The 26,074-nt window shown below is 40.7% G+C and overlaps 1 protein-coding gene across 1 annotated transcript; it reads right to left on the reverse strand.

The window, feature by feature from the left end:
• Positions 1-561: 561 nt before the first annotated feature.
• Positions 562-14,442, reverse strand: MYL10 (myosin light chain 10; the record flags this gene model as incomplete). The annotated part of the gene is made up of 6 exons (XM_080630088.1): positions 14,356-14,442; positions 11,555-11,630; positions 9,967-10,071; positions 6,413-6,491; positions 1,401-1,449; positions 562-660 (listed from the first exon to the last, which is right to left on the reverse strand). Exons 1-6 carry the CDS (start codon positions 14,389-14,391, stop codon positions 562-564), a joined length of 444 nt encoding a protein of 147 aa, XP_080486214.1. The 5' UTR covers positions 14,392-14,442.
• Between the last annotated feature and the right edge of the window lie 11,632 nt (positions 14,443-26,074).

Raw genomic sequence — 26,074 nt, forward strand, 5'->3', positions numbered from 1 at the left:
TTTCTGTTCTTTTGCACCAAAGCAAATGAGTCAAATGGCTTCAGGAACTGGGCACATCACTAAGATAGAGAGGGCATGTTGCATATTCACAAGAACTTAAGATTCTTTTATTTACATTTTCATTGCTAGGGGCTGTGAAATGGAGCAGAATTCTATTTACTAAATACTGTTCCTGGTGCAATAAGTTGAAGGATTTCTCAATTAATGCATGGAGCTTATGTATAAAAGACAAGAGGTTAAGCAACACTGCAGTGCCCAGTGGACCATCTGGTGAACATTAGGATTGTCAATAAATCATAAAAGCACCAGTTCATCAAGAAAATTCCATTTCAAACCACTAACAGGAAAAAAAAGGATGGGAAAAAACTCACAAAATTGGAATTTGCATATTTTATACAAACAGGAGCCTTAAATAACTTTAATCCAATTTCAATTGTTTTATTGGTTCTCTTCTGATGACCACATGGCTTCCCATACTGAATGTTTAGCCCTTTGTCTTGCACACAAAAGCATTATGAAATAACTCGGTGCATCATCACAGGAGAAGCTCATCTTTTCCTCTTAGTCTTTTTCCTCACCATGGGTGATAACGTAACAGAGGTTCTTATAGTCAAGATTACCAGAGACATCTGGAGGGAAAGCAGCAAACATCTGTTTAATCTGCCAAGCAAACAGGAGATAAGTGTTACAAACATAGGACTGTGGGACAGCAACATGTACTGCTTTTCGTTTCCCCCCCAGTTCAGCTCCCTTCTGCCTTGATCCGTTAACCTCGATGGAAAATTATTGCTTAGCTTCAGCAAAATTGAAATAGGAATTAGGACACAACCAGCTAATACAGTCCTGCCAGACTCCCAACAAGTACCCTGTCAAAAAGAGCATTCCAGAAATCCAGGTAAGCTCTGGCCAAATACTGTACTCCCGACTGTTCTTGCCATGAACCAACTCCGCTCAACCTCCTCTTCTGAAAATGAAGTCCCTCTAAATTCTTCCCAGCCAGCAGAATCCATGTTCAGTCTCACACAAACCACAAAGTCAGTACCTCATTGCAGAACTCATTTCAGATTTCAAACAAAATAACTCTCACAGAAATGGAAACCAGATCACAGTCCCCACCCAAACCCACTTAAACTGTAGTAAATTCATTGCCCATCTCACCATAGGAAAGAACAGCAAGAGATAGGCCACGCTTACACTTGGATGGAAGTCCAAACAATCTGTTTGACTTTGATTTAGCCATGGAGCTATTCAGAGGAGATGCTTTGAATTGTTCATAATTGCTAGAGCTGGCACCATCCTTCTCTCAGTCTGGATTTCAGCTGAATTCATGCATTTAAAGAGGGGCAAATTCTTATTGCTGCATAAAATAGATTCCTAATTTGAGTAAAGACGATCCTTACCTCTTCTTGACTGAACCGGTCTGCCTGTGTCATAAGCATTTCTTTGATGCTGTTAAATAAAACAAAATAACCCGATTAAAGGGTGATAATGGCACATGACAATTCAGATGGCAAGATCCCTCCTGAAGTTGCCTGAAAGAAAATCTGTGTGACTGCATAAATTAGAGCTGTTAATCCTTACACGATATTGTAAAAGATGTTCTGTGGGCACCCATCAGTGTCAATGCCTCGCTCTGCCAACTTATTTTGCTTTTGTGACATTTTATAGAGGTTTAAAATTGTTTAAGGTTATTACTGTAATTGAAACACAGCAATTTGCTATGGTTATCTTAACCTAAAATGGTAGGTTTTCTCACTTGCTGTTAAAAGTTTGGATCACTTCACAAAACCAAAAGAGGGAATTTTTTCTGTAAAATCTGAGGATGAAAGGAACAGAGCATGAAATGAGAAAGAGGACTTGAAAGAGAACTCCAAAAGCCATTCCGAATCATCATCTGAGAATCCCTTTATTTGCATGCAGTCATTCTCAGAGGAGACCATGAAATGGCATGAGACCTGTTGTATTTCATGGTACAATGTCTTGATCTGGAGTTACAGCACTGTAACAAGGAGCTTATCCCCCACACAATCTGTATCTTATGCAATTACATCAAAGAGAATATTTTGGGGACAGACTCTCAGACAATTTACCTTCTGTTTTCAAACCCATTGTGCAAAATCAGTCGAGCACGTAATTTTTTTACCTAAGTTCACAGGTGAATAGAAAAGCCAGGAAGAATGATCACTGCTCTTCGCCTCACCCCCTTAGATAAAATGTCTTTATATTTCACCCAATGCTGAGGACAGGACATGCCCAATGTGCTAGAACTTCCACCAGTATGAACCCAGTTATATCATGTAAACATCCCTTTCACTTGCACTAATAATTTCCCCCTTCCTGCAGAATGCCTATATTAATCTCAAAGAGTTTGCATTCACACCGAAGAGGCAGAGGTGGCTCCTTTTTTCACTACCAAAGGTACTTACATATTTCCAGTATTCTTTCTAGATCAGTAAAGCAGACTGTAAAGCTGTGATAACAGATGAGCCGTCTGTTGTACAAACCCCAAAGCTGAAACAAGCACAGAAATCTGGTTTTGTTTGTAGATTTGAAAAAAGGCTGCGTTTTTGGAGGAATTTGTCTGGGGGAGTGAGAGCAATAGCTCTTCTGGAACAGCCCTTTCTTTTTTTTTCTAATGTGAATACTTATTTCTGCTTTTTAAAGTGAATATTTGAAACTAAGTATTTCTAATAGAAGTCATGCCTGCGCAGGAACACTTCCATATGAGCAAAATTCACCTACTGCGGATGCAGATGTTCAGGCGAAACAGAAAAGCTTCCCTTTCTGCTCCCATACACCATGGATCTCGAGTGAAGAAAGTCACACAGATAAAAGTGTAGTTTTGATGGCAAAGCTTCAACCGAACTTCCTCATATCTCTGACACACATATTTTTTCGAGTAAAAGGCTACAACAAAGACATGGCCCGATTTGCATAAGAGGCACATACACTTCTGAATCTCCTTGTTGATGTGAAGTGCTCATTTGGAAGGACAGAAAGGGAAAACTGAAAAAGAAGTTTCTGGGTAATGAATAAGGATCTTAACCATAAGGACAAGAGTGAAAATATCTATTCAAGTTCTAGGAAATACTCTGAAGTCACAGAAAGAGCTTAAGTTATTGTATATATTTTTCCTGCGTGACTTTACCATTCTCTCCATTTAGCAAAGCCTTTTCTCATCTCTTTTTCTCATATTGCTCTTTCTATTTTGTTATTCCAGCCATTTGTATGTGCCTGCATTTTTTTGAAGTGGAATTCTCAAATGATCAGTGAGTGAAAGAGTAGAGAGATCATCCCCATCAGCATGAGTTGATTATTGGATATATGTGCACAGGGGCAAACAGCATTAGCAAATGTAAATAGGAAGTGTGATACAGGAAGGAGCTTGGTGAATAGAAGGAAGCACTTACAGCAATTTTGTCAGAAGTCACAAATAAACTTCATCACAAACAGGACTGAATTAAAGAGATCTGGGCACTGTGTGTCTTCTGTTCACATGCTTAAAGTATTTAGGGGAAAAGAAAAGATCAAATATCTAATTACAGCCTTCTGATGCACAGCCCAGTAGGCTCTGGCACTCTCAGAAGGAAGAAGGACTGAGTTAAGGATCTATGCACATTTTCCATTATTTATTTTATAGGGAAACAAACATTCACAGTTTCCAAAGCTACAGATTATACCCTTTTTTTTGTGTGTATCTTGTTTTCTTTTTTCGAGGACTATTTGCTTCTCAAATTAAAAATCAAAGTCTTCTGGGCAAAAGAGAATATCCATTTGCCTTGACATAGGAGTCTAAATGCCACCTCTTGTCCTGCCTGGCATCAGTTACTTCTACTAGTACAAATACTTTGGATCTTTAAATTATCTGTGAAATCTATGGGACATTTTGGTTTTCCACTGGGTTTGCCCCTTCTATAATGTTGGCTTGGAGGAAAACAGGTGAGTTGAAATGAGCAGTGCTCTATAGCTATGATGAGAAACATCACTAGCTCAGCCAAACTAAGATCCAAAGGTCCAGAATGCAGCTCAGCTCCCTGGGTCCATTTTCATCTGGGACAAATCTGAACACTTTTTTTTTGCATGGTGATGAGGCACAGTTGATGTTGGCCTGACTCACTTTGTCCCACAAATGGCATTTAGGACTGAATCATCCAACCTTTCCAAACGCTATGCCAGTTTACACCAGCTGAGAATGTAACCGAAAGCATTTTCTCTTTTTGACATCATGCTATAGGAAGGATTTGTGTGTGGTATAATGATGCAGGCAAACAAAGTCTGTCATTGAACTTGGAAGTAAGTTATAAACTCCTGGAGCTTCTGGAAAGGTTAGAAGACTCCATCCCAGCTTCCATCCGATGGACTAAGTGAGTCATTTCTAGACTAGAGGTGAAAACACGCAGAGGGAAGAGACATAAAAATCCCCACAAGGATGTTAACTCCATGAACATAAAAAGAAGTTCTGATTAAAAGGTCAGTATGGCTGCTTTTAGAGAGAAACATTCCAGGACTTTTTAATATGGAGAAATATTATTTATTAACATTAACTGTCATTTGAAATGGCTGTTTGAGCCAACAGAAAAATTATTTCAAAACCTTCCAATGTCTAAATTTTGGAAGCATATGAATAGAAGTTAAACCTCAAAGACATTCACGGAATTGATTTAATGGTTTGTTCTGTAATGATCAACATTACCCTCGGGTCTAATAAGTAAACATTATGCTCTGTTGTGGTGATGAACTAAAACAATTGTCTAATGTTAGCAGTGCAGTGGGGGTAGGGACAAGGTTGACCTTTTCCATCAAGGAAAAATAAAAGTATTCCTCTCTCATCTTCATTTGGGAGCATGATCCTGCATTCCTAATTTGCCCCAAACTCCAACTGGCTTCCAGCATCCAAGGAATGTAGAACTGGACACAGGGAGGCAAGCTGCAGATTTTGTATGCAGTATATTGTTACATATAGTGGTGGGAAATACAACATTTCATGGGCTTTGTATTATCAGAGGGTTGTATTTCATGCTTGTGATTTCACTACTGTGTGATCTGGCCTATTTGGCAACAGGCTACCTTTTATTCTGACTGTTTGAGTCACTTCTGATGTGTCTCTCTGACTGTTCTTCCCCAGCTGGTTGGATAATGTTAACCCAAAAGCAATAGGGATGACTGTTAACCCTCTGTTCTTTCAGATCGTTTGCTACATCGACTTGTGTTTTAATTACTTTGGAAGTTTAGTGAAAAGACTGTTTCTTTGCTTTGTTTTTACATACTGTGTACCAGAATAGGACTCTCATGCCCACTGGGTTACCGTCATAGAAAAGCATATTGGTAATGGATAGAAATACTTTGTGTGAATTTTGTATTTTCAACTAACTTTCGTGAGACATCGGTAGTTGCAGATAATGTTATAGAAAACTCCACCTTAGAGGTTCTGGTCAAAGGTTTAGTTTTCATTTACCTCATGATGACATTAGCAGAATTCATTGGTGCAAATACAGTTTTGTAGCTCATGGTTCCCTAATAAATTTCCTATACATATTACACTTTATAAAATCTACCTGTAGTGGAAATATAGACCCCAAATTCCTGAGGGAATCTAAGTATATAGATAAATCTAGGCATATAAAGCATTTCAGTAGAACCATAGGTCAGATCTCCTCATCCACTGCCCTGATCTGATATTATTTATCTCATATACCTGAGGGTCTCCTTACACCCTCTGACAGTGCAATGAGGATTTACATGTGTGCAATTAGCACTTCAAATCCTTTTACCTGGCTTTGGTGGTGTAACAGTTTGTGAATACAAATGAGGTCCTGCCTCCTTATTTAAAATATAGTCATATTGACATTAATTGTCATCTTATTACCAGTATTATTTCTCTTTGGCTCCCACCATATGTAGTGGAATTTTACAGCAAATTATTGTCTAGAAGCAGAAGGCTCTGATGGTGAACATGTAACAAGGAAAATGTCCTCACTAAAACCATGTCCCAGAGTTAATTAAATTGATCACTTTGGTTAAAAGGGGGCTAGGTTTCCCATTTTAGACAAGCACTCTCAGTTAGGCACCAGACATTCATTTTCATTTTACATATGGAGTTAATCTACAAAGACTCATGTGTTGATTTATATCCAGACCTTCAAAAAAGGCTATCTAATAGCCTACATGTGATTATATTTCCATTGCCTCTTGCAGTGTCTGAAGACAATAACATCTCTTTTTAGTATACAAATACATTCATACAATAGTCCAGTCTTTTAACTCTGGCTTACAAAGCTAAATGTTTTCTCTGCCTGACAGCTCTTCTGCTTCTTAAAATACTGCAAAATATATAGCTTTTAAGCTGTTCTTTAAACCTGTGCAATTATTATTATTACTATTATTCTTTTAAAAGGATTTGAAATAAACTTACTAGTCTGCCTTTATGTGGCCTTTTCCTTCTGGGTCGAAAATCTTAAAAGCATTCAGAATGGTTTCTTCTGGGTCTGTGCCTAAAATTAATGAAATATAATTTAGCAGCCTGGATGTGTTTCTATAGCTGCTGAATACTTGCTAAGTAATTGCATTCACTCAAAACCAGAGCAAAATGGAAAATTCTGCAGTTGTAGGTTTGAAGACAAAGGTTCCTTCAGTCGGCAGCATTTGTCATGTCAGATAAACAATAGAGGTGAATAGTTCAATGCTCAGAAGCTTAAAAATAATAACTCATATCTATTCTATGTCTGCAGGAGAGAAAACTTCCAGGAACTGGTCTCCAATATCAGTACCCAGAGGATTAGTGGCTTTCAGAAATGAAAATATAACAAACTGTTTCCCTCACTGGCTTCCTTTAATCTTGTACTGGACGTTCCTTGTAAAAACACTCTGTGATGTTACTTGTTCTTCACTGTATAAGGAAGGGGTTATTTTCTTCACTAAAGGAAATAGAGTTCATCCTAAAATCAGAATGACAAAGGAATGCAATGGAAACAGCATGATCAATGTAAAATGGTGCTCTCCACTTACATTCTGTAGTGCACTTCCACTGAAGGATCTCTTCATCAGTGTTACTTACAGAAACAGGATGGCTTAAAGCACTAGACTATGGCTCCAAGATTTTGCTTTTGCTCTTAGCTGGGCCACAGACTGTTGGTATGACTTTAATTTCCCTGCTCCTCTGTTCCCAGCAGTAAAATGATAGTAATAGCCTTCCTTTTCTTCTATCCTTTATCTGTCCCATCTATTTAGACTGGAAAAAAAAAATGGGTCAGGGACTAGCTTTCAGAGTGCCTGAATCTTGGCTGGGGTTTCAGATTATTCTGCAACACTGCAGATTGTGAGTACACTCTGTCAGTTTCAACCCACACCAAAGATACACTGTATACCCTGTCACCTCGCCAGTGTTACAAAATATTATGGTAGTATATATAATAAAAATCATTGTAACTGTGGGAAACCGAATTTACAGGCAGATTGACAGACCCACGGACAAACGAAGCTTCCTGGAATACTGAAATGTTGAAAGAGTGGGGAGGAACTGCAGTTTCAAAGTCTGGCAGAGACAGAACCAGAAGAGAACCCAGTCAAGATCCCCTGCTCTCATGACTACATGCACTCGCGGTGCTGCCTTAGTTTTCTTTGTTTAAAAGGTTTAATAAGGATTAATAAGGATTATTAGTAGTACTTTAGTGGATATAATAATGAAAAAACCTAATGGCACTGATCATGTATATTCTTTTGCCATTGCATTCAAACTGCAATGAATATATGATCAATACAAAGAGCACTGGCATTTAATGAGCATTTTGATTGTCCCATGAAGTGAAGCATCTTCCAGCTTGGAGGAAAGGTCGCATTTAAAGTAGTCCCCACAGTGGGGGGGATTTTTTTTTTTTGTTCTTACTGTGTTTTACATTTTCTACTCTGTCATATCCTTGGACTTTGGCTTTGAAGAGAAGCAATGCAGCAGGCATTCTTTATTGATTAGCTGGTAAATAAAGTGGTTTCTTTGATGTGCGGCATCTCTGTTTTCTGTACAAATTGTATTATTCTGACTCCCTGTAGAAACAGCTCCATGTGGTTGGCATTAACATAAACCTCATTTTGTTAGCTGTTCATCTGGCATCATAATCTCAATATACAAAGCTAAAGCTCGGCCTGAAAATCCCAGCTTCCCCTTTATGACAGAAATCAATTATAGCACAACAAATTTTACTTAGAAAGCACCTTTCACCAAATTCTCTGAGTGGTACTTAGCTAATAAAGAGTGTTGCAAAATTGCCATATCCACTTCCTCTAGCCCTTTCTCCCTTTCTAATTGCACTACAAAGGCTCTTCATCCCAATTAGTTTTGATTGGGAATGTGCAGTCTTTTGGCTCTGCTTCCTTTGCATGACAAACTCAACCAGAAGGGCATGACAAGCACAGCTGTGATTTTCCCTTCACCAAATGGAAATTAAAAAAACCCTCCTCCTCTGCTGGTAGCCAACAGGAAACCTGCAGACAAGAGGGGTATGCTTCACCATTCACCTTCCTGTGCTGGCGCGGCTTTTAGCCCACACAATTGGCAGAGCCAGACCCTTGCCAGCTTTAGCCATCGTAGGACACAAGAGGAAAGAGAGGAAAGGAAGAAGAACTAAATTCTATGCTCTGGGTGACGGTAAGCATCACAAATAGACAGGAATAGGTAGCAGGGCACCCCACAAGAAATAGTCACATATCCTAGAATGAAGATTATGAAGGAAAAGGCACTACCTGTTCTGTAAGCTGACTTCTGGAATGTAAAGGTGGAGGAGGCACTGTGACCAAGTCAAATTGTTGTCTGGGTAATAAAATCCTCTCTTCAATGTCAGTCTACAGCCTTTGCCATCACTTCTTATGCTTCCCAGACATGCCTTGTTCCTCAGTAAGAGTGTATTTCTTTGAGAACTAGCTACATTAATTCATTCTTTCAGACCTCTCTCTTTCCTGTTCCAAGCGTTGAAAGCCCTTCACTGAAATTGTGCTCAGCAATAAAAAGCCAGAGTCCAGTAGCAACACAGTGAATGTTTTTCAGAAGATGGGATCAGATTTTTCTGGGTTTCTGCTCATTAATTATTTTATCAAACTTCTGGAATGGGGTTGTCTAAAGCCAACCTTGCTTTGAAGGTCAAGGCTTTCCCTTATCTCTAATGCATATAGGAAAATGACCAGAGGTTTCCCTTGGCCTCTCCCACTCTCTCTCTTGCCCTTTCTAGCCATGAACAGTATAAGAGACACAACTAAATTACTAGCTCCTGCAAAAAATTTAGTACCCACATTTCCTGGACTCCCTACAGTGATCCCTATGTATTCTGTGGCATTGAGCAAAGTCTTTCTCCCTTATCAACATAAATCTACTGAAATTATTTCAATTTCTCCCCTCTATTAAGAGTTATTCAGCAGAATATCCAATGGTAAAATCACTGTTGATCTCAAGGGAAATCAAGGCTGGGCCACTGGGTTACAACTCCTACAGAAAATGAGGGAAGGCCATGTTGCTCCCTCATGCCCTGTAACTGCAGGAATGATGCAGAGGTCGTGTTTGTTATTGAGCCAAAGGTGCGCAGAAGGTTTTTCTTTCAGAAATACTGAAAATACTTTTAAATCAGCTAACGCTGGGAATGATACCACTATGGCATGAGCAACAGACTTCATTCAGCCCAGGAACCCACTGACAGTGAGTAACTCATCTGCACTGCACTCCAGGCTGCTGTGATTTCATTACTTTCTGGACCTCAACTTACCACTTTCATGTTAGCTTATGTAAGCTGAAATCAACACCTTTGAATTGTCCTCTGGACCGTCCCATAGCCTTTTCATACTTCAGCTCTGTCTGCAAAAACGGAGATCACTCCTTGCCTTTAAGCATTCTTCTGTGGATACATTATTATAATTTGCAAGGTGCTGAGATATTTCAGTGCTGAGGATCTTTGACAGATACCTCTCCAATACCCCAAAGGTACTTACCTTTCAGCTTTTCCCCAAACATAGTAAGGAAGACAGTGAAGTTAATAGGACCTGGCGCCTCCTTCACCATGGCTTCAAGCTCTTCATTCTTGACATTCAGACGACCTGCAGCAGAGATCATTTTTCATAATAAATCACAAATTGTGCTTCAAAAAACGATTCCCATTCATCTCCTCCCACTGGGAGCTCAGGGCTCTGTGCAACTTTGCTAATAACATGGTAGAACAGAGCTCCAGAATACCCCCGTGTAAAACAAATTGGCAGAGCTGGCTCTAAGATCAAAGGGTGACTGAAGGAGTAAGAAGGATAAATAATACAGACGTGGCCAGCAGTGGACGAAAGAAGGGGCACTTCCAAATAAACTGGTTTTCATTTTTGGGTGTTTTTTTTTTACCTCAGGTGAAACACAGGCCCCACTGATATTAATATAACAGAGTTCAAAGTGACTGAAGTGAATCCAAGGTCTCAGACTTTGCCCTCCTATATATTAAGAGTAGAGAGCAGATGGATGAGTTGAGTAGTTGTATCCTTTCCTCACCCTTATGCAGTCCTGTCCCTTCCCTATCCTTGCACAGTCCATCTCTTCCCCATCCCTGCACAGTCCTATCGATGAGAACTTAGTCCCTGGCAACTCAAACCGAGTGGCAATTTGCCGTGACGGTACTTTATAGGCATTGAAAGACTTCATTGAACAGGAAAGATACCAGAACTTGGCCTTAGGAAGTAAATATTTCAGGGTAACAGTAGCTACAGGCCAAAGTTTGCAAACCTCGTTGTCACAATAAAGAGTTCAGGAGCTTCTGCTCTTTGCACTGATTCTGCTGGTGTCTGACTCCACCCCAGGGAGCTCTGAAGATTCTTATCAAACTCTTTTTAATAGGATCCAGATGGCAAAAGCCCAAATGCCTACATCACTGCTCAAGCCTCAAATGTTGCAACAAGGATACAACTCCAGGTTTGGGATCATGGGCATTTTGATTTTTCCTTTCCTTGGGAAGATTTGCTTTAATCTGCTTGATATTATCAGGATTGTGATGCGCATGGAACGGACAATACTTAATCTCATGACATGCACATTCCACTTCACATAAAAGCCCAACAGCACAGAACCTCACATGAAGTCTTTCTACTTTCGTGTGGGCAGAGGGGCAGCTAGTCCATGACAACAATGTTAATCGGTAGATATTGCATGGTTCCTACATGAAAAAGGTGTAGCCTGTGAAGCCTGGATTCAGAGGCAAATCAGAAATGCCTGGCATGGATCCCTGCTTGGGTGGGCTTTGTATGACATAGCTGCAGGGGAGGGATCAGTGCCTTTGGAGCTGCACAGCTCTGTAGCACCCAGCAGAGAGTCCCAGGGAGACCTTCTTTTTGCTTCTGAAAGAGGCTGCTCGGGAGACTTTCCAGCTGGAGGCTATGTAGTCAAATAGCAAGTACCGTAAAGGAAAGAAATCAGATTGAACAGTTTTCCTTTCACCTCCTGTGTATCTCATTACTTTCCCAGTGTAATTCTAATACAAGCTTTTCTTCTGTGCTTGAAATTTAAATTGCGTTTCTTTTAAGTACTGAATTCTTACTACCAGTTTACCTAGTGCAGCAAATGTGTCTCTCAAGTCTGCTTTGTCAATAAAGCCATCCCTGTTCTGATCCATGATGGTAAAAGCCTGTTGGAAGAAAAAGGAATATTTACTGCCATTGCTATGTTGCATCGGACAACGCTACAGTCTCAAATACCAGTTCAGGGGGGTATTATATTTATGCTGTGAAAAAGAATCACTTCCTTTGCTTCATCCACATCATGCCACAGCATTGCACTTTCCTCACTTTCAACACATTGCTGTAGCTTGGCAAGGGGCTTAATTCAACCCACCCGAAGTTCTTCTTACTAAATTAATGTTCAGTGCAGTGTGTAGCTGGGCTGAAGCCAATGCTGGCAGCTCCAGCCATTCAGGCCTTAACCCATAAAAGTTTGAACTAGGGAGGCTTTAGTTAGGGAGGATTTAGTCAGTGGTTACTCTGTGTGTTTTGTACCTTTCCCATTCCTCATTCCTTTGTGCAGCTATCACAGTCTGTAAAACATTTAATTACTGTAGATATCTCGCTGGTATCAAGCTAAAGTCAGTTCCTTGTGGGCCTTAAAATGATCCCTCACACAGAGATAGCTGGATTTTCAAAAGTACAGAGAAATGTAGGTTTCACAGTATTGTTTAGTCCAAGTTTGTTTCCCTTTCCAATAAATTGTATTCTTCAGACTGTGCACTGTGCTCTGGCTGACCTTAATGTGCTGACCTTAAATACTTCTGGTCAGGAAAAAATTAACTATGGAGGAAAAAACCACAGTTATCTCTCCATTTTCAGCCAACACAGGATTTCTGTGCTGTACCCATTATTTACTAAGCCAGCCAACTGCCTATTTACCTATTTGCATGTCTGTCTATTTCCTGCCATCACACTTTTAATGTTTCATTGATTTTGAAAGATTTTAATGACCTGAAATCCCCTTGGTTGTACTATGGGGAGTATTACTAGAAGCAGGCATGTCTCTGAAGCTGGTTATCTGTCTGACATGCACATCAATATGAGAGTGTATCTTTACAATGACCAGGAATAATTCTGATTCCAGCATTAGTGTGAAAGACAACGTTCTCCTGAGAATACAGCCAGCCCACTGCAGCAGGAACTTGCAGAGTTTTAAAGTCTATTGCTCTACAGGGTGCATTTCTTTCCATGACCATACTACATCAACATATCTTCAAGTAGTTTTACCTTCAGTTTCTTACAAAGCCCTCTGCTCACATTCTGGTTTGCCCATGTGATTACTTGCAGCATGCATGTTCATAACCCTTCATTTACCTGCCAAACCATCACCTTATAAAAACCTAAGCCCAACTCTTTAGAGCTGCTTTCCTTCCTCTTGGGGGGGAGGCTTGCTTTGAGTGGTGATCCCCACAATTTGGAAGCAAACCAGAAGAAAACATAAAGAGCAAAGCAGAGCCCAGCAAGCTCACAGAAGGCAGGAAAAGTGTTAGGTATGTGTTGTAATGGGTGAACTTAAAATAACGTAGTCACAGCAATGCTGAAACTTCTTCTGGTTGAAATCTCTAGATAAAAATGTTCTGATCAAAACCAGCTTTTCAGAAATCCTTGTCCCAGTTATCCTGGTTTTAGACACAACATGGTCTTGGTTTTCTCTGGGCAACTCCCCTGCCTTATGCTCTTGCTATTATTCTGCCACCACTCTTCCAGAAATGATATTAAGGTAATATCTTAATTAAAGCAGATCCAATATAGTATTCTGACCAGTTCACAAGCTGCAGACCTTGGAGAAAATACAACTAAGGGTTCATAGGATATGGAGAAGAGGTGGGAGAAGTTAATGTTCCCATTAACTGTGGAGAAGAGGTTTCAATTAATTTACCTGGGCCATGCTCGCAATCCTTTGCATACATTTTTAGTCTCATTCACTACTGAGCTTTACTGGTGGGAATCTTCATGAAAAGTCAAGTTGAAAGCCACATGAATAAAATGAAACTGTAGCTGTTTATCACATTGGAAATTGCTTTGGAGGTGTAAGTTAGCAAAAATAGAGAAAAAAATCGTATTTTAAAATGACAAACCAGTGCAAAATGTGCTGGCCTCACAGGCATTCTGAATGTCCACACAGAAAAAGAGCATAAACTCACCAAATTATGTCTTTAATATCCTTCAGCTTTTATGCCAGCCAATTATATTTACCTCCTCAAAGGTCAAAGATGCATGGTAATACCAAATTCTTTGGGAGCTTAAATATGCTTACTTAGTGAATCTCAACATGTTGTTTTGGTTTATTGGCTTTTATGGGAAAACTCGGCTGAGGGCTTCTTGGTATTTTTCTTTCTAGTTTGCGGGCATTATTAGAAGGGCACAGAAGAATATTTTCTGTTGCTATTGTGCAACAGTGCACTAATTAAAGCCCTGGTTCAATAAGGCACCTCTATTCAGGATAATACTTGAGAACGGAAGACTATTCTTGTTGAAAACACCACTTAAACTTAACTTTAAACATGTGCTCAAGTGTTTTCCTGAATCCGGGCTACAGTGGATGAGATGATAATTTTACTTGATTTTTGGGAAGGGGCTTGGGGGCTTTTCAAGTAGGTCTGGAGCTTGAGACAGGAGAGCAAGGGAGAGACAGACGGAAGGAAAGAAAGAATGAAAGAAAGAATGAAGGAAAGAACAAACAAACACACAAGGAAAATGATATACCAGCCAAAACCACAGAGATGATTCAGAAAACAACTGTGTGTTCTATTAAAGCAGATGGAGAATTGAATAAGGATTACAAACAAAACCTATGTTATTCATTAGCGATGACAGGAGACTATAGAGAACAGCAGAATAGTGACCAACCTCTTTGAACTCCTGGATCTGAGTTTGTTCAAACATAGAGAATACATTGGAACCACCTTCTATCTTCTTCTTTGCCTTTTTTGGAGCCTGTAACATATATAAGAAGATCAAATATATATTACTTTATCTGTTAAACACCCATGAAAACAAATTCCATCTTTAACAGAAGGAAAATACTGTTAAGTAATACAAGAGAATTGTTTCATTATGACAAGCTTTTTAATTCAATCCAATATATATGTGTATGTGTATACATATAAATATATATGTATGGGATAAAAGATGCTGCTTTAGTAACAGATGAATCTCTGAAGCTTTTTGTCATTTCCTTGCTCTGGCCTGGAAGCTGGCAGCTCAGATAAACAAGGACAGCTTGTCACTGTGCTGCCCTAAAAAAGGCAAGGGACCCAAAGCGTGACTTTGAATATCACAGCTGGTCCACTGCTTGTTTCCCCAAGGAACTGCCTGTTCCTTGGATAGAATCACCTATGCCAGACCATTTCATGCAGGAGATCACTGCCCCTTCTGCAGTGGCTTTTCAGAGCTCTGTACTAGAGGAGGAGTGATGTAAGCTTATAGTCTCACTTGGAGATGTGAGCTAAAATTCCCAACCTGCTCTTCTCCAGAAATATAAGCAATTCAGGTAAGCGGCTGCAGGTATTCCTTTTTCCTGGTGCCTACGCTGGGACAGGCAGTCAGGCACAAAATGAGGTCTTGCATGAAGACTCAGTTCAGGAGCTATAAAGGGAAATTACATCATTTCCTACTCACACAGAAACATTAAGAAGTCTGCTCTGTCTGGACCACCACTGACTGAACAGATTCTTCCTATGTAGGAACCTTCTCTATTTGGAGAATAGTCTATATTCTTGCACCAACCTATGATTCTACGTTACATTGCCTTACTAGCCGGTATAATTTTAATATTCAAGATAGTCATCTTAAATAAAAGGGCTGGCCTGCTTTTATCACTATTCTGTAGTCTGAAGACTGAGACAGAAAGTTTGGGGAAAGAGCTACAATGATATCTAAGAATCTAATGCTCACTAAAAATCAGTTAGAACTAGACTTCATTACATAGCTTTGAATAAGGGCCCAACCAGCTTGACTAAGACAATACACTTCTTGTTCTGCAGTAAATAAGATCTGTGATTCCTAAGGATTACAGAAATGTTTTAACCACAGCATTATCCTGACTCGGGGCACGATAATGACCTACCTCGCCTTTTGAGTTGTCTTCCAGACAGACGGCTTTTTTCTTTATCATTTTTGCTTTTAAACTTTATCATCATGGTCCCACCTTGTTCTCATGTCATGGAAAATTAGTCTTACTTAGTTTGGGCTATTCTGCATGAAACAGAAGGCAACTTCTACTGTCTCCTTTCATCAAAGTAAAAAAGCTCATGAAAGTTCAAATTCAATCCTGATTTCAAACATCCTGAGGAGCAGAACAGCTCAAGGAAATATTCCCACTAGACTCTGTTTGAAGTATACATTGTCTGATCAATTTAATCTGCCAGGCAGATCTCTGCACGCAGCCACCCTGGTTTAGATCCCAGGTTGAAAATGAGGGCTATGGTAGACATTTACCCCCATCCCCACACTCCAGACCTGTCAAGCTCCCATCAGCTAGTGCAAAGCACTAAAATCTGGAAATAGGAATGGAAATTGAAAGAAAAATGTATTTGTAGTGAGGATAAAAATAAGGACAGAATGCCACCACAGGCATGGAAAAGAAAGTGAAGAAGTGGAATGTTTAATGAATGTAGAAATATTGATTTTGGAATAAACATATTCCCTTCTCCTCCTACACATGAAATTAGTGTTATTTTGAGCAGTAATGGGCAATCTTCCATGTAACGTGAGGTGCCTGGTGGAGGTTTTCAACACTTTCAGATCGAATGGAAATATAAAGGACAATCCTATGTATTTACATGTATTTATTCCCCACGGTAAAAAGAAAGCAGATGTTACCCAGCAGAATGTATTGCAAACTGTCTGGGGAACTGACCACAGGGCACAAGGCTGGCTGCACGTTTGTGGATGGGGTAGTAGAACTGGTTCTCTTGCGCTTGTGTAGCTGCTCTTCATGAAGACAAAATGGCCTTTACCATTCTGATGCTCTGCTGTGACCAAGTACTGCACCCATATCCAGCAAGATAAATATTCCCTGTGTTAACAAACAATCTGCATCTTTTTAAGCCAGCACCACAATGAAGGACAGTGAGCTCCAGCTCCAAGTTTTATTAACTCTAAATGCCAAACACTGGCAATATACTTCCATTATGTCTCAGTTTAATGGGTTCTTTCTGCTGTATGGCTTTAAGCAAGGATTATAGCTGTAAGAAAGGATCAGATAAACCTGAAAGTTGTGGCTCAGTATCTATCAGAAACAGACCAGCAACACAAAAATATCCAAAAGTTTCTTTACGTTAGTGAAGTCCTATCAAGGCAAAAAAGACTGAAGACCAGTCATCCAGAGATCATCCCTATACTAGGAGAAATCCATCCTAGCACAATACTTGTTCAGTGTTAACTCTCTGGTTTGTTATCTCCAGGGATGATAAAGGAGATCTGTGCCCATGTCGCTCCATCTATCTTTAGTTTTTCTGCTGAAGCTCTGGGTGTGGATCCAATTTACGATCTGCTCACTTGTGGAATGGGACTGAGACCACCACTACATTTCACAGGGGAACAGCTGTTGAATGGGAATGGCTTTCCATCACCAGTATTAAGCTAAGTCTTTTGGCATAAAACATATAGAGCATCTTGGATTATCAGTCTCTTTGGTTTTTAAATACACAGTATTGGGAACATAATTTATTTGCTCCGAAGGGCTGGGAAATTCATAATCACAGAGAGAAACTGCACCTTGATTTTGCATGACTGGTGGGAGGCAGGCACTATGAAGAGGAAGGCTGAGAAATAAGTAGGTGGAGCAGGAACAGAATACAGCACATTGTCACTGTCTTTCTGGTGGGCAAGTCAAAGCAAAAGGCAGCTCTAAGAGAATAGAAATAGGTCTGTGCTGCTCTCTCTGATGATTTCAAACACTACAGAATTTTTTAGTGACCAGAATCAGGATTCTGACTCTGGAGTATCCTTCTGAAAGAATGGGATTGTAAAAAGAGCAATACCAAATTGAGCAACCATATGGTTTCTAAACTGTCATGGATTTAGCAGGTGAACTACAGAGGAGTAAGTGTGGGACTGACACATCACTTCTGTCTGCCTTGGTTTCCCCTTTTGTAAAATGCAAAGTGTGTCAAGCTGCACTTTGCAAAGATAGCTGCTCTGTCTTTGCAACATGTGCTTTGAGACTGACATACAAAATGTGCCAGATGAGAAACTGAAGAGCTGAGGGTCCCCTGGGCTTGGATTCTGAGGCCTCAATAGCACAGCAGTGGGAAGAATGTTGCAACAACTGAACAAGCCTATTAATATTCCTGCCTGAGTGTATTAATCACCCCATTGCGAAGAAAACAACACTTCACTTTGGAAGAGAAACCACAGGCTTGCGCATATCACTCATTTGTCTTACTGGTGTTAGCAGTCTCTCAATTAGCCTCGATTTTAGGCTTTTTATGTTGTTGGTCTTGGTTTGTTTTAGAAGATTTAAATGAAAAAATGGAGCCATGCTAAAGTCTGGTCCCAAGAAAACTCTGTTGAAGCAGGCATTTGCTTTGAGCTGAGTCTCCCTCACTGAGGTTCCTTATATTTCTCCTCTCAGGCAGTGTCAGGGAGCCAGAGAGAACAGGAATAGCGCAGTGACACAGACAGGCAGGCACAATGTGTGTGCACTGCCTTTGCCTCTCTGGATATAGGGATTCACCTTTTATATGTTGCAGAGGGCAGTGTATGTTCAAGTGAATCATAGTGAAGAAATCTCTTATTTCAGGGTGACCTAAGCGAAAAGGGGGCAGGGAATCAGTTTGTATCTCTGTATGCAAAGGAAGAAGGAGCTGAAAATACTTGGTTCTCATTCAGAACATGAGGCATTATTTACGCTGGTAAATTCATAAAAGGCTGCTGCTAGAGCAGGTTCATGACACCAGAGAGACAAAGGAAGTGACACTGGATTATTGCAGAACCTTATCATCTTAATCCCTCAATGAATTTTGCAGACAACCAAGGAAAGTGCGGTAAAACAGGCAGGTTGCTGCAAGATAAGTAAAGGTACAGCTCCGTAACTGGCACCGCTCCACACTAACTGCTCAGGTGCACACTTCCCCCCTTCAGTAAGTACGAAGTAACCAACCTCTACTTAGCATTTTCTGCAGACCAAGAATGTCCCCATGGGCAGCAAGGCAAAATGGGCAGCATTCTGCCAGAAGCACAGTTTTGGTTTAGTTTGGGGAGGTCAGTTCCCTGTTTGGACCAAATCTTCAAGAAACCACTCAGAAAATACTCTAACTAAAGGTGACACAGTTTGATGCTCCTGACAGCCAGAGTTAAAAGACAAGCAGAAACACTTCCCCACTCAGCAACTGATTGTGTTACCAGAGAAGGCACCAATGGAGGAGCAGGTCTCCTGGGAGGGAGTCCTTCAGAGACAAAACAGCAGAGTACATTATTAAGAGCCCGATTCTGCTGTCTTGTACCCTTCTGTATTCAGCCCAGAGCAAACTAGACATAAGATACTACCAGCTTTAAATTGCACTGTTTCACATTTTATACTTCCTTCCTCTGCAACTATGTCCATGACTACAGGAAAGACAGAATCATCCATCATCTCACTCAGATTCTGTCCCCTACTGTGATCCACAGTATGATGTTAACTCTGAGTTACTCTTACTTTTTCATCCATCACACTCTTTCCTTGTTTTTCATCCACTCTGGGATCTCAGTGCTGACATTTCCTGTCTTTGAATTTTCGTTATCATCGAATCCAGCTTCTGAACCAAAACCTCCATCTCAGGCCCGTCCAACGGATTTGTGCAGCACTGGGCAGGATTTTTGTTGATGAGTATCTCACAAGCCTGTTCTGCTGAGATAATTTATGCTGCATCTGTGCCAAAGATCCCAGCCATGGACAAGCCACTGTTTTTAGTGTGGTTTGGGTCTTTTTGATGGCAGGTGAGTAGCATAAGGCCAACCCAAGTGCATGCCTTTGAGGGAACAGTCTAGAGGAGTAAGCAACATAAACTGCTCTAAGGGCACAATTTGCATTTCAAACAGGCAGCAGCCTCAGATCATTCAAATAAAACCCCACATTATCAGAACTGAGAAACAGAAAACCTTTTTATTACCTACTCTGCACTCACAAACAGATTCCTCCCTTCTCATCCTCACTCCATTTTCTATGTAGCCCCAGCCTCCCACATTCCCACACAGGCACACACACCTTTGATCCCTGCCAGATACAAGAATCTGTTGGACTGCATCTTCCCTGCTTCACACTCCCATACACTAAAGCATTCTCCTTTGCCCCACATAAAATCCCTTCCCAATACCAGTCTCCTTTTTTCTCTTGCTCAGATATACACAGGGAACGCATTATCTCCCCAGACTCACCTTGGAACAGCAGATAACCTCTCCAGTCACAGACTGCTCAACTTCTATCACCCAAAATTCGCCAGCTGCTTTCCCCACCCAACACATTTTCTTCTCTGGCATATATATGTCTTCCTCCTTCACATAAACAGATGAACGGTCCCTCTCTACATACACAGCCCTCTGTGCTCACACACACATATGTACACACACACGCATGTGCAGACACATACACAAACACACATTTTCGGCGGGTGAAATCAGCATTGCTCCGCTGAGGTCAGTGCTTGTTTCAGTACAGGTGGTACATTCCAGACAGTTAAGCAGCCTGAAAACACATTTGATCAGAATGCAATCTATTTTTGGGTGTGCAGCTCCCTTCAGCACACAGAATGCTACGAGGTGTCACTCAAACTGAATAAACATGGCTATGTTTTGGGAATAAGAAAAAGGCTTCCTTTTCCTTTCTTCCGCCTCTCTTTTCCCCTCCACTCTCTCCATCAGCACAGAGCACACAGGGAGACATCACAGACGCAACTTCACTGAAATTCCCTGGAATTAACGGAGAGCTGCAGACAGTTCTCAGAACTCCATTCCACAGCACTTGTGTGGTCTGCTCTTGTTAGAGAAATTATCTCCCTGAACCCTGCCTCTCTCGCTCTGATCAGCCCTGGATGTCAGAGCCTAGTAGCACTGCCTGACTTGTAATTATTTTTTACTATGCTGCTTTGTCTGCACTAATCCTTTGAAAGTAGCTTTACTGCACATCTGAAATATTATGATGCTATAAAACCTCTGTAATATTTATAAATCCCTTAAGACATCATAAAGGGAGAAAAAAACCCTCCCCACAGAGTTCATCTAGCATAATTACATATACATTTCCCTCTGATTAATAAAAAATGATCACTTCCTTATGTAAAGATATTCTTCAGCTTTCTTTCATTAAGGCTATTTTTCTCTTCCCATTTTAAATCCGTTTCATGTGTTCCTGTATAGAAGGTACCTCAGAAGATATTTTCCCAAAACAAAAGGCACAATGAAAAGAACCACCACAGAGAATCATTGGTTGAACAGGGAGCAAGGAGCCAGACTAGTCTGTCACTATATTTTCACATCTCCTCACTTCAGCAATTTCACCACAGAATGTCCTGAAATACCTTCAAACATCAAGCACTGTGGTGTGTCATTGAACTAAACAGGCGGGAAGAAAACTGGTAAATAACATTTTAAAGAAGAGGGGAAAAAGAAAACCTGAGCTCCAGCACTTGCCCCCCCACCCCACAAAAGGGCTGGATTCGACTTCAGTGAAGCTGATTAAAGGGAAACCTGTAAATTCACAACCGAAGGGGCATAGTCAGCACAAGGCACTGCTCAGTCCTGAAACAGTGGTTAGCGGCTTGTGTGCTCAGTGTGAAACCACTGACACCGGGCTTGCACTGACTGAAACTGGAACCTGGTTTTGTCGTGGATTTTAGAAACTACTTTGAATGCAGTTTTATCCTGCTCAGAACAACACTTGGATCCCATTCATCACCTGTTTAAATGGGATCAGGTTCAAACTAAGTTTTGAGAACACTTTTCATATACAATTCCCTCTCGGGTGTTTTCCAGCATCATATATTCCATAGCCCCAGGGAGCCACTGGGCAGCATTACTTTAAAGCAGCCTGAAAACGACCTGCAAAAAGGAGAAAAACAAGGAAAGAGAAAATAACCAGCTTTTGGTTTTAATATTGTTGTTGTCATTCCTCTGAATTTGCTGAAGACAAAGATAAAGCTCAATCTGCCCACACCACTCCCTAGGCAGGAGTTCTTTGCCCCTTGGAATCACATCATGCACACCTTTGGTGCAGAGATGGCTGTTGGAGTCCAGAGGTAAAGCCAGCAGTGAGCAGGGCAAGGACAAGACACGAATTTCTGCATTACTTCCTATTTCTCCCCACAGCCTCAAGAGCAACAGTTACACAGATACCCCTTTCCCTCACTCCCCATCACACCATAGCAGATCTCAGCACTAATTGCACACCAGTCACTGCTACCCCATGGTATTAATCTTGGAAAGAGATGCACGAGCTCTTCTCTCAGCAAGTGCATCTATGTTCCCTGCCTAAATCATTTGTTAAACATATGCAGAAAAGTCCTTGGAAGTTCACAGCTCTCTCTTTGACATAGATCTTCATTCTGGATGTGATACTAAGTAGGAGATTATATGGAGTCTGGTGTGGGCATTACCGCTCTGTTTGACTTGTTAGAGTCAGAAAGAAATAGAGAGATCAACAGACAGACATGGGAAAGAATAAAACCTACCATAGTGCCGCTGTGCCTTCCACCCCTTCTCTGCCAACTAGTCAGCCAGCAAACACAATGCCAGTTGTCTCTTTATATAGTGTCGCCAAGGAATAAAAATATGCCTGCTCCAAGTTTAGACAATAGATGTAAGGTTGGAAAAGTGCAGTAATTGAATCCCAATACCGTTCCAAGCACCTGTTCCGCGCAGGGCTTTAGCTTTCACAGGAATAATGCAGCAGATAAGTAGAGTAGGCAGTTAGGATACAATTGTACAGCACTCACAATAAGCTAGAGCTGAAGGGGCTTTCCTGTGTACTTCTAAATAATGAACACACGGCACGCACTAAAGAGATTTCAAGTGGACATGGCATCCTGAAACAGCAGAAAGAGAAACACTCGCCTTGAAAAACTGCAGAGGAAAGCAGCAATAAATTCGGAACACCGAGATCTCTCCAGAGCCTGGTGCCTGCATTCAGAGCTCCAGAACAATGCCTGAAGTCCTGCCTAGGTGCAGCTATAATGGGGAGCCATGGGGGAAAAGCACTGTTCTACAGATGGCAATTAAGTATTTCAGGTCAGTTTCCCCTGAATCTATCACACATCCTGAAGTCCAGGGGTCAGATCTCAAGCTACTGCAAATTGATGGAGAGTCATGGACTTTAAGCACAAAAAAAGAGATGTGTAGCAATGAATATGGTGTTGAGAGCAGGAGGAAACAGGAGGCAGCATAGGAACCACAAGGGCTATGTCTCCAGGGGAATGCTCATGGAAATTAATACCTACACATTCCATTGATTCATAAATCATGTTTGGCATTATCACAATGGGCCAAAACATTAACCTAGTACAAAATGGCATAATTCCATGACATTAAATCAGATTTCCTAAAGGTCTAATCTGTCTCTGTTACAGTATCTATACAAGGACACCCATTTAAACCAGCAGCAACAACAGGTATTTCAGGAACACACGTACACTAGCATCTGAAGTACTTGTCCTTCATCAGTAACACTAACCTTGAGTCACAAAAGTGCTTCACCAATCAACTGAACTTTGAGACAGACATACATTGAAGTATGTAGCTGAACAAGAACCTTGTTCTTCCTCCAGGTCCAGCCCCTTGCAGTGCTGTCATCTCTAATCTTAGATTTGAGTGCATGCTCTTCAGGGCAAGGACTGTTTCAGCTGTTGTGAAGTACCTCAAACACCTACAGGGATAATTAAGTAATAAATAAGCATAATACAATTCACCTGGCTTTACTGAAATTGTGGATACAAGTTGGAAGTCAGCCTAGTGTCCATCTGTTTCGGTGACATTATACCAATATCTAGTGTAACACAGCACAAAAATAAATCTCTCAGTCCGTGTGCCTGCTGGAGAGCAGAGCCAGGTTTGTATATACTAGATTGAATTTGGTCATCTGGAAACCTCAAAGTCCGGGTTTCAAGGTAAATCTTACATAATTTCAAAGGTTAATTGTCATAAAGACTTACCAGGTTCCCTGGATTAAATCCTGATTCAACAAAGCTGTTAGGCATCCTCTTGACTTTACAGTCCCACTGAAATTAAGGTGATAGCTCTCATACTTACGTTTAAGAATACAGTTACTTGTTTGCAGGATCAGGGCTCTAATCCTGACAAGACAGCCAAATGAGCAGCAGCTTTGTCACTGAGTTCACCGGGCCAGGATTCCACCCTGTGGATTTTGTGTCCTTTTTTGGAAGAATACTTGTGTTTTCATCCAGCCATTTCATGAATTTATCCTAACAGCTCTGTTAACAGATGCTTTGTACTGTTTCTTTGGGAGTTTGTTTTTTCTTATCTAATATCTCATCAATCATCATTATTATCATCAATTTGCTCCTTAGTTTTCCAGGCATTTTCCATAGTGCATGTACTTTTTTACCTTGATCTTTGTCTTTTCACAAAATTTCCATACTAAATGACTTCTTCCAAGCTGTTTTTAAATGGCATGACACGTTAGGATAAAACCCACGCAATACTGTGTGTTTCTAACGCACATGTCCTGAGAGACCAGAACCCTCTCTGCTTAGTCTATAAAACCAATCCACAGAGGAATTAAGGGAGACATACATCTTGGCTTTAAAGGTCTGTTTGCTTCTGCAACTGCCTCCAAATCATAGAAAGGCTCCAGACTGGAGAGGGGAGGGAGAAAAGGGGGGAATAACATAAGGACTGAAAAAGAAAGGCTTGAATTTAATTGCCCTAAAAATTTCAATCATTCAGTGTGGTAATTAGAGAGTGGCTGATTCAGAGGCAATTTCATCTGAAAAAAAAAAAAAAGGAGAAAAAAAAAAGAACCCAACAAGATAATTGATGCTAAGTGAATATTTTACCTGAAATATTAAATACCAAACTTAAGTCTGCCTCCAGGGCCCTTTCTGCCTCCCCTTTTGGATCTGTCTTTCAGCTGCGTTGTATTTTCCTCCCACGTGACTCAACGGAACAGGACACTCCTTCAGAGAATCAGACTGTCACAGGGCCAGGTTTATTCGAAATCTCTGTGCTGTGAATGAGACAACATAATGATTTATTAGTAAAGAAAATAATAACAATAAGTCTCCTGAGGTCCAACCCAGCTGCAAATCAGAGTGAGATTTTCCAGGGTTGAGACTCTCTATCTTGTCTGGCCATAAGCAAAGTTTGCTGTCCTACCAAGGGTAACAGCTTTCTTTATGAGCTTATCAAGTATAGGCTAACAGCTTTCTTTATGAACTTAACAACACGGTCAGGACACTTCATGTTTAATTCTGGGCTCTCTGATGCTGCAAAATGATACTTAGAGGTAGATCTCTGCAGTCATGCAGAGCACTGTGGATGTCAGTGTCACAGGGGTCTGATTGCACAGATCTCTTTGCAGGATGGAGAGCAGAGCTGCTTTATTACACACCGTTCAGAAGAAGTAACTGCTAATTCTTTGTTATTTAATAGCTTAATAAACAAGGGCAGCATCTCATACACATCTTAAAGAAATGTTGCATGCCTGGGAACTAAGTAGATATTAATTCATACTACATTTGTAAATGGAAAAATTATAAAGAGAATGCATAGCATCATAGAATCTCCTAGGTTGGGAAAGACCTTTGAGATCAAGTTCTACCGTTCCTCAGCACTGCCAAGGCCACCACTAACCCATGTCAAACCGCGGATCAGGAGTATAGACCATGTGCCTCTCAAGCAGGTCTCACTACAGTGAGAATGCCAGATTGTTCCAACAAAGCCACCAGCAGGAACTACCAAGGTGAGGTGGATTTCAAGCCCTCCAGAGAAAATCAGCAACTTCCCTTGAACCACCCACTTCTCCTTAATCACCCTAAATTAATGAGGAGCTCCCCTTCTTTTCAGAGCCATGATGATTCCCTTTTCCCCTGCAGTAGTTTTCTTAACAGCTGATTAAATTCTTCATACAGAGGGCAGGTTACACAGTGCTGCTCAGAAAGCCCATTAGTTAAGCTTGGTCTGACTGCTGTATTTTGGAGCCTGGCAACAAGGCAAGTCTCAGGAAAGTTAGTCTTACATTCACTGTAAATGGAGCTCCTATAGTTCAGGTACAGAAAAGAGAGAGCTATGACAGATACCTCTGCAGAATTTTAAACATATTAAAGCATGCAAATCCCACTGAGAATCTTCTCTCTCTGTTGAGTGGAGGCACATACACCTAGTTGGAAACGGCCAGGGCTGTTGTAACTGTTAATTAAGTTCTGTGTATTTGTTGTTCAGGATACTCAATACAAACCTCTTTCTTTCTCTGGCCTACCCCTCCCTCTCTGAGAATTCACAGCCACTATCTAATCTGCCAAAAACTGTGTCCCTTTTTATACTTGGAGGTCACTTTGTGTTACTTACAGTGTGTTGCATTATGTCAAAAGGCATAACACAACATAATGAAAAGCAGACTAATATAACTCAACCT

The sequence above is a fragment of the Psittacula echo genome (genome assembly GCF_963264785.1).
Source record: "Psittacula echo genome assembly, chromosome: 15".
NCBI classification, from domain to species: Eukaryota; Metazoa; Chordata; class Aves; order Psittaciformes; family Psittacidae; genus Psittacula; species Psittacula echo.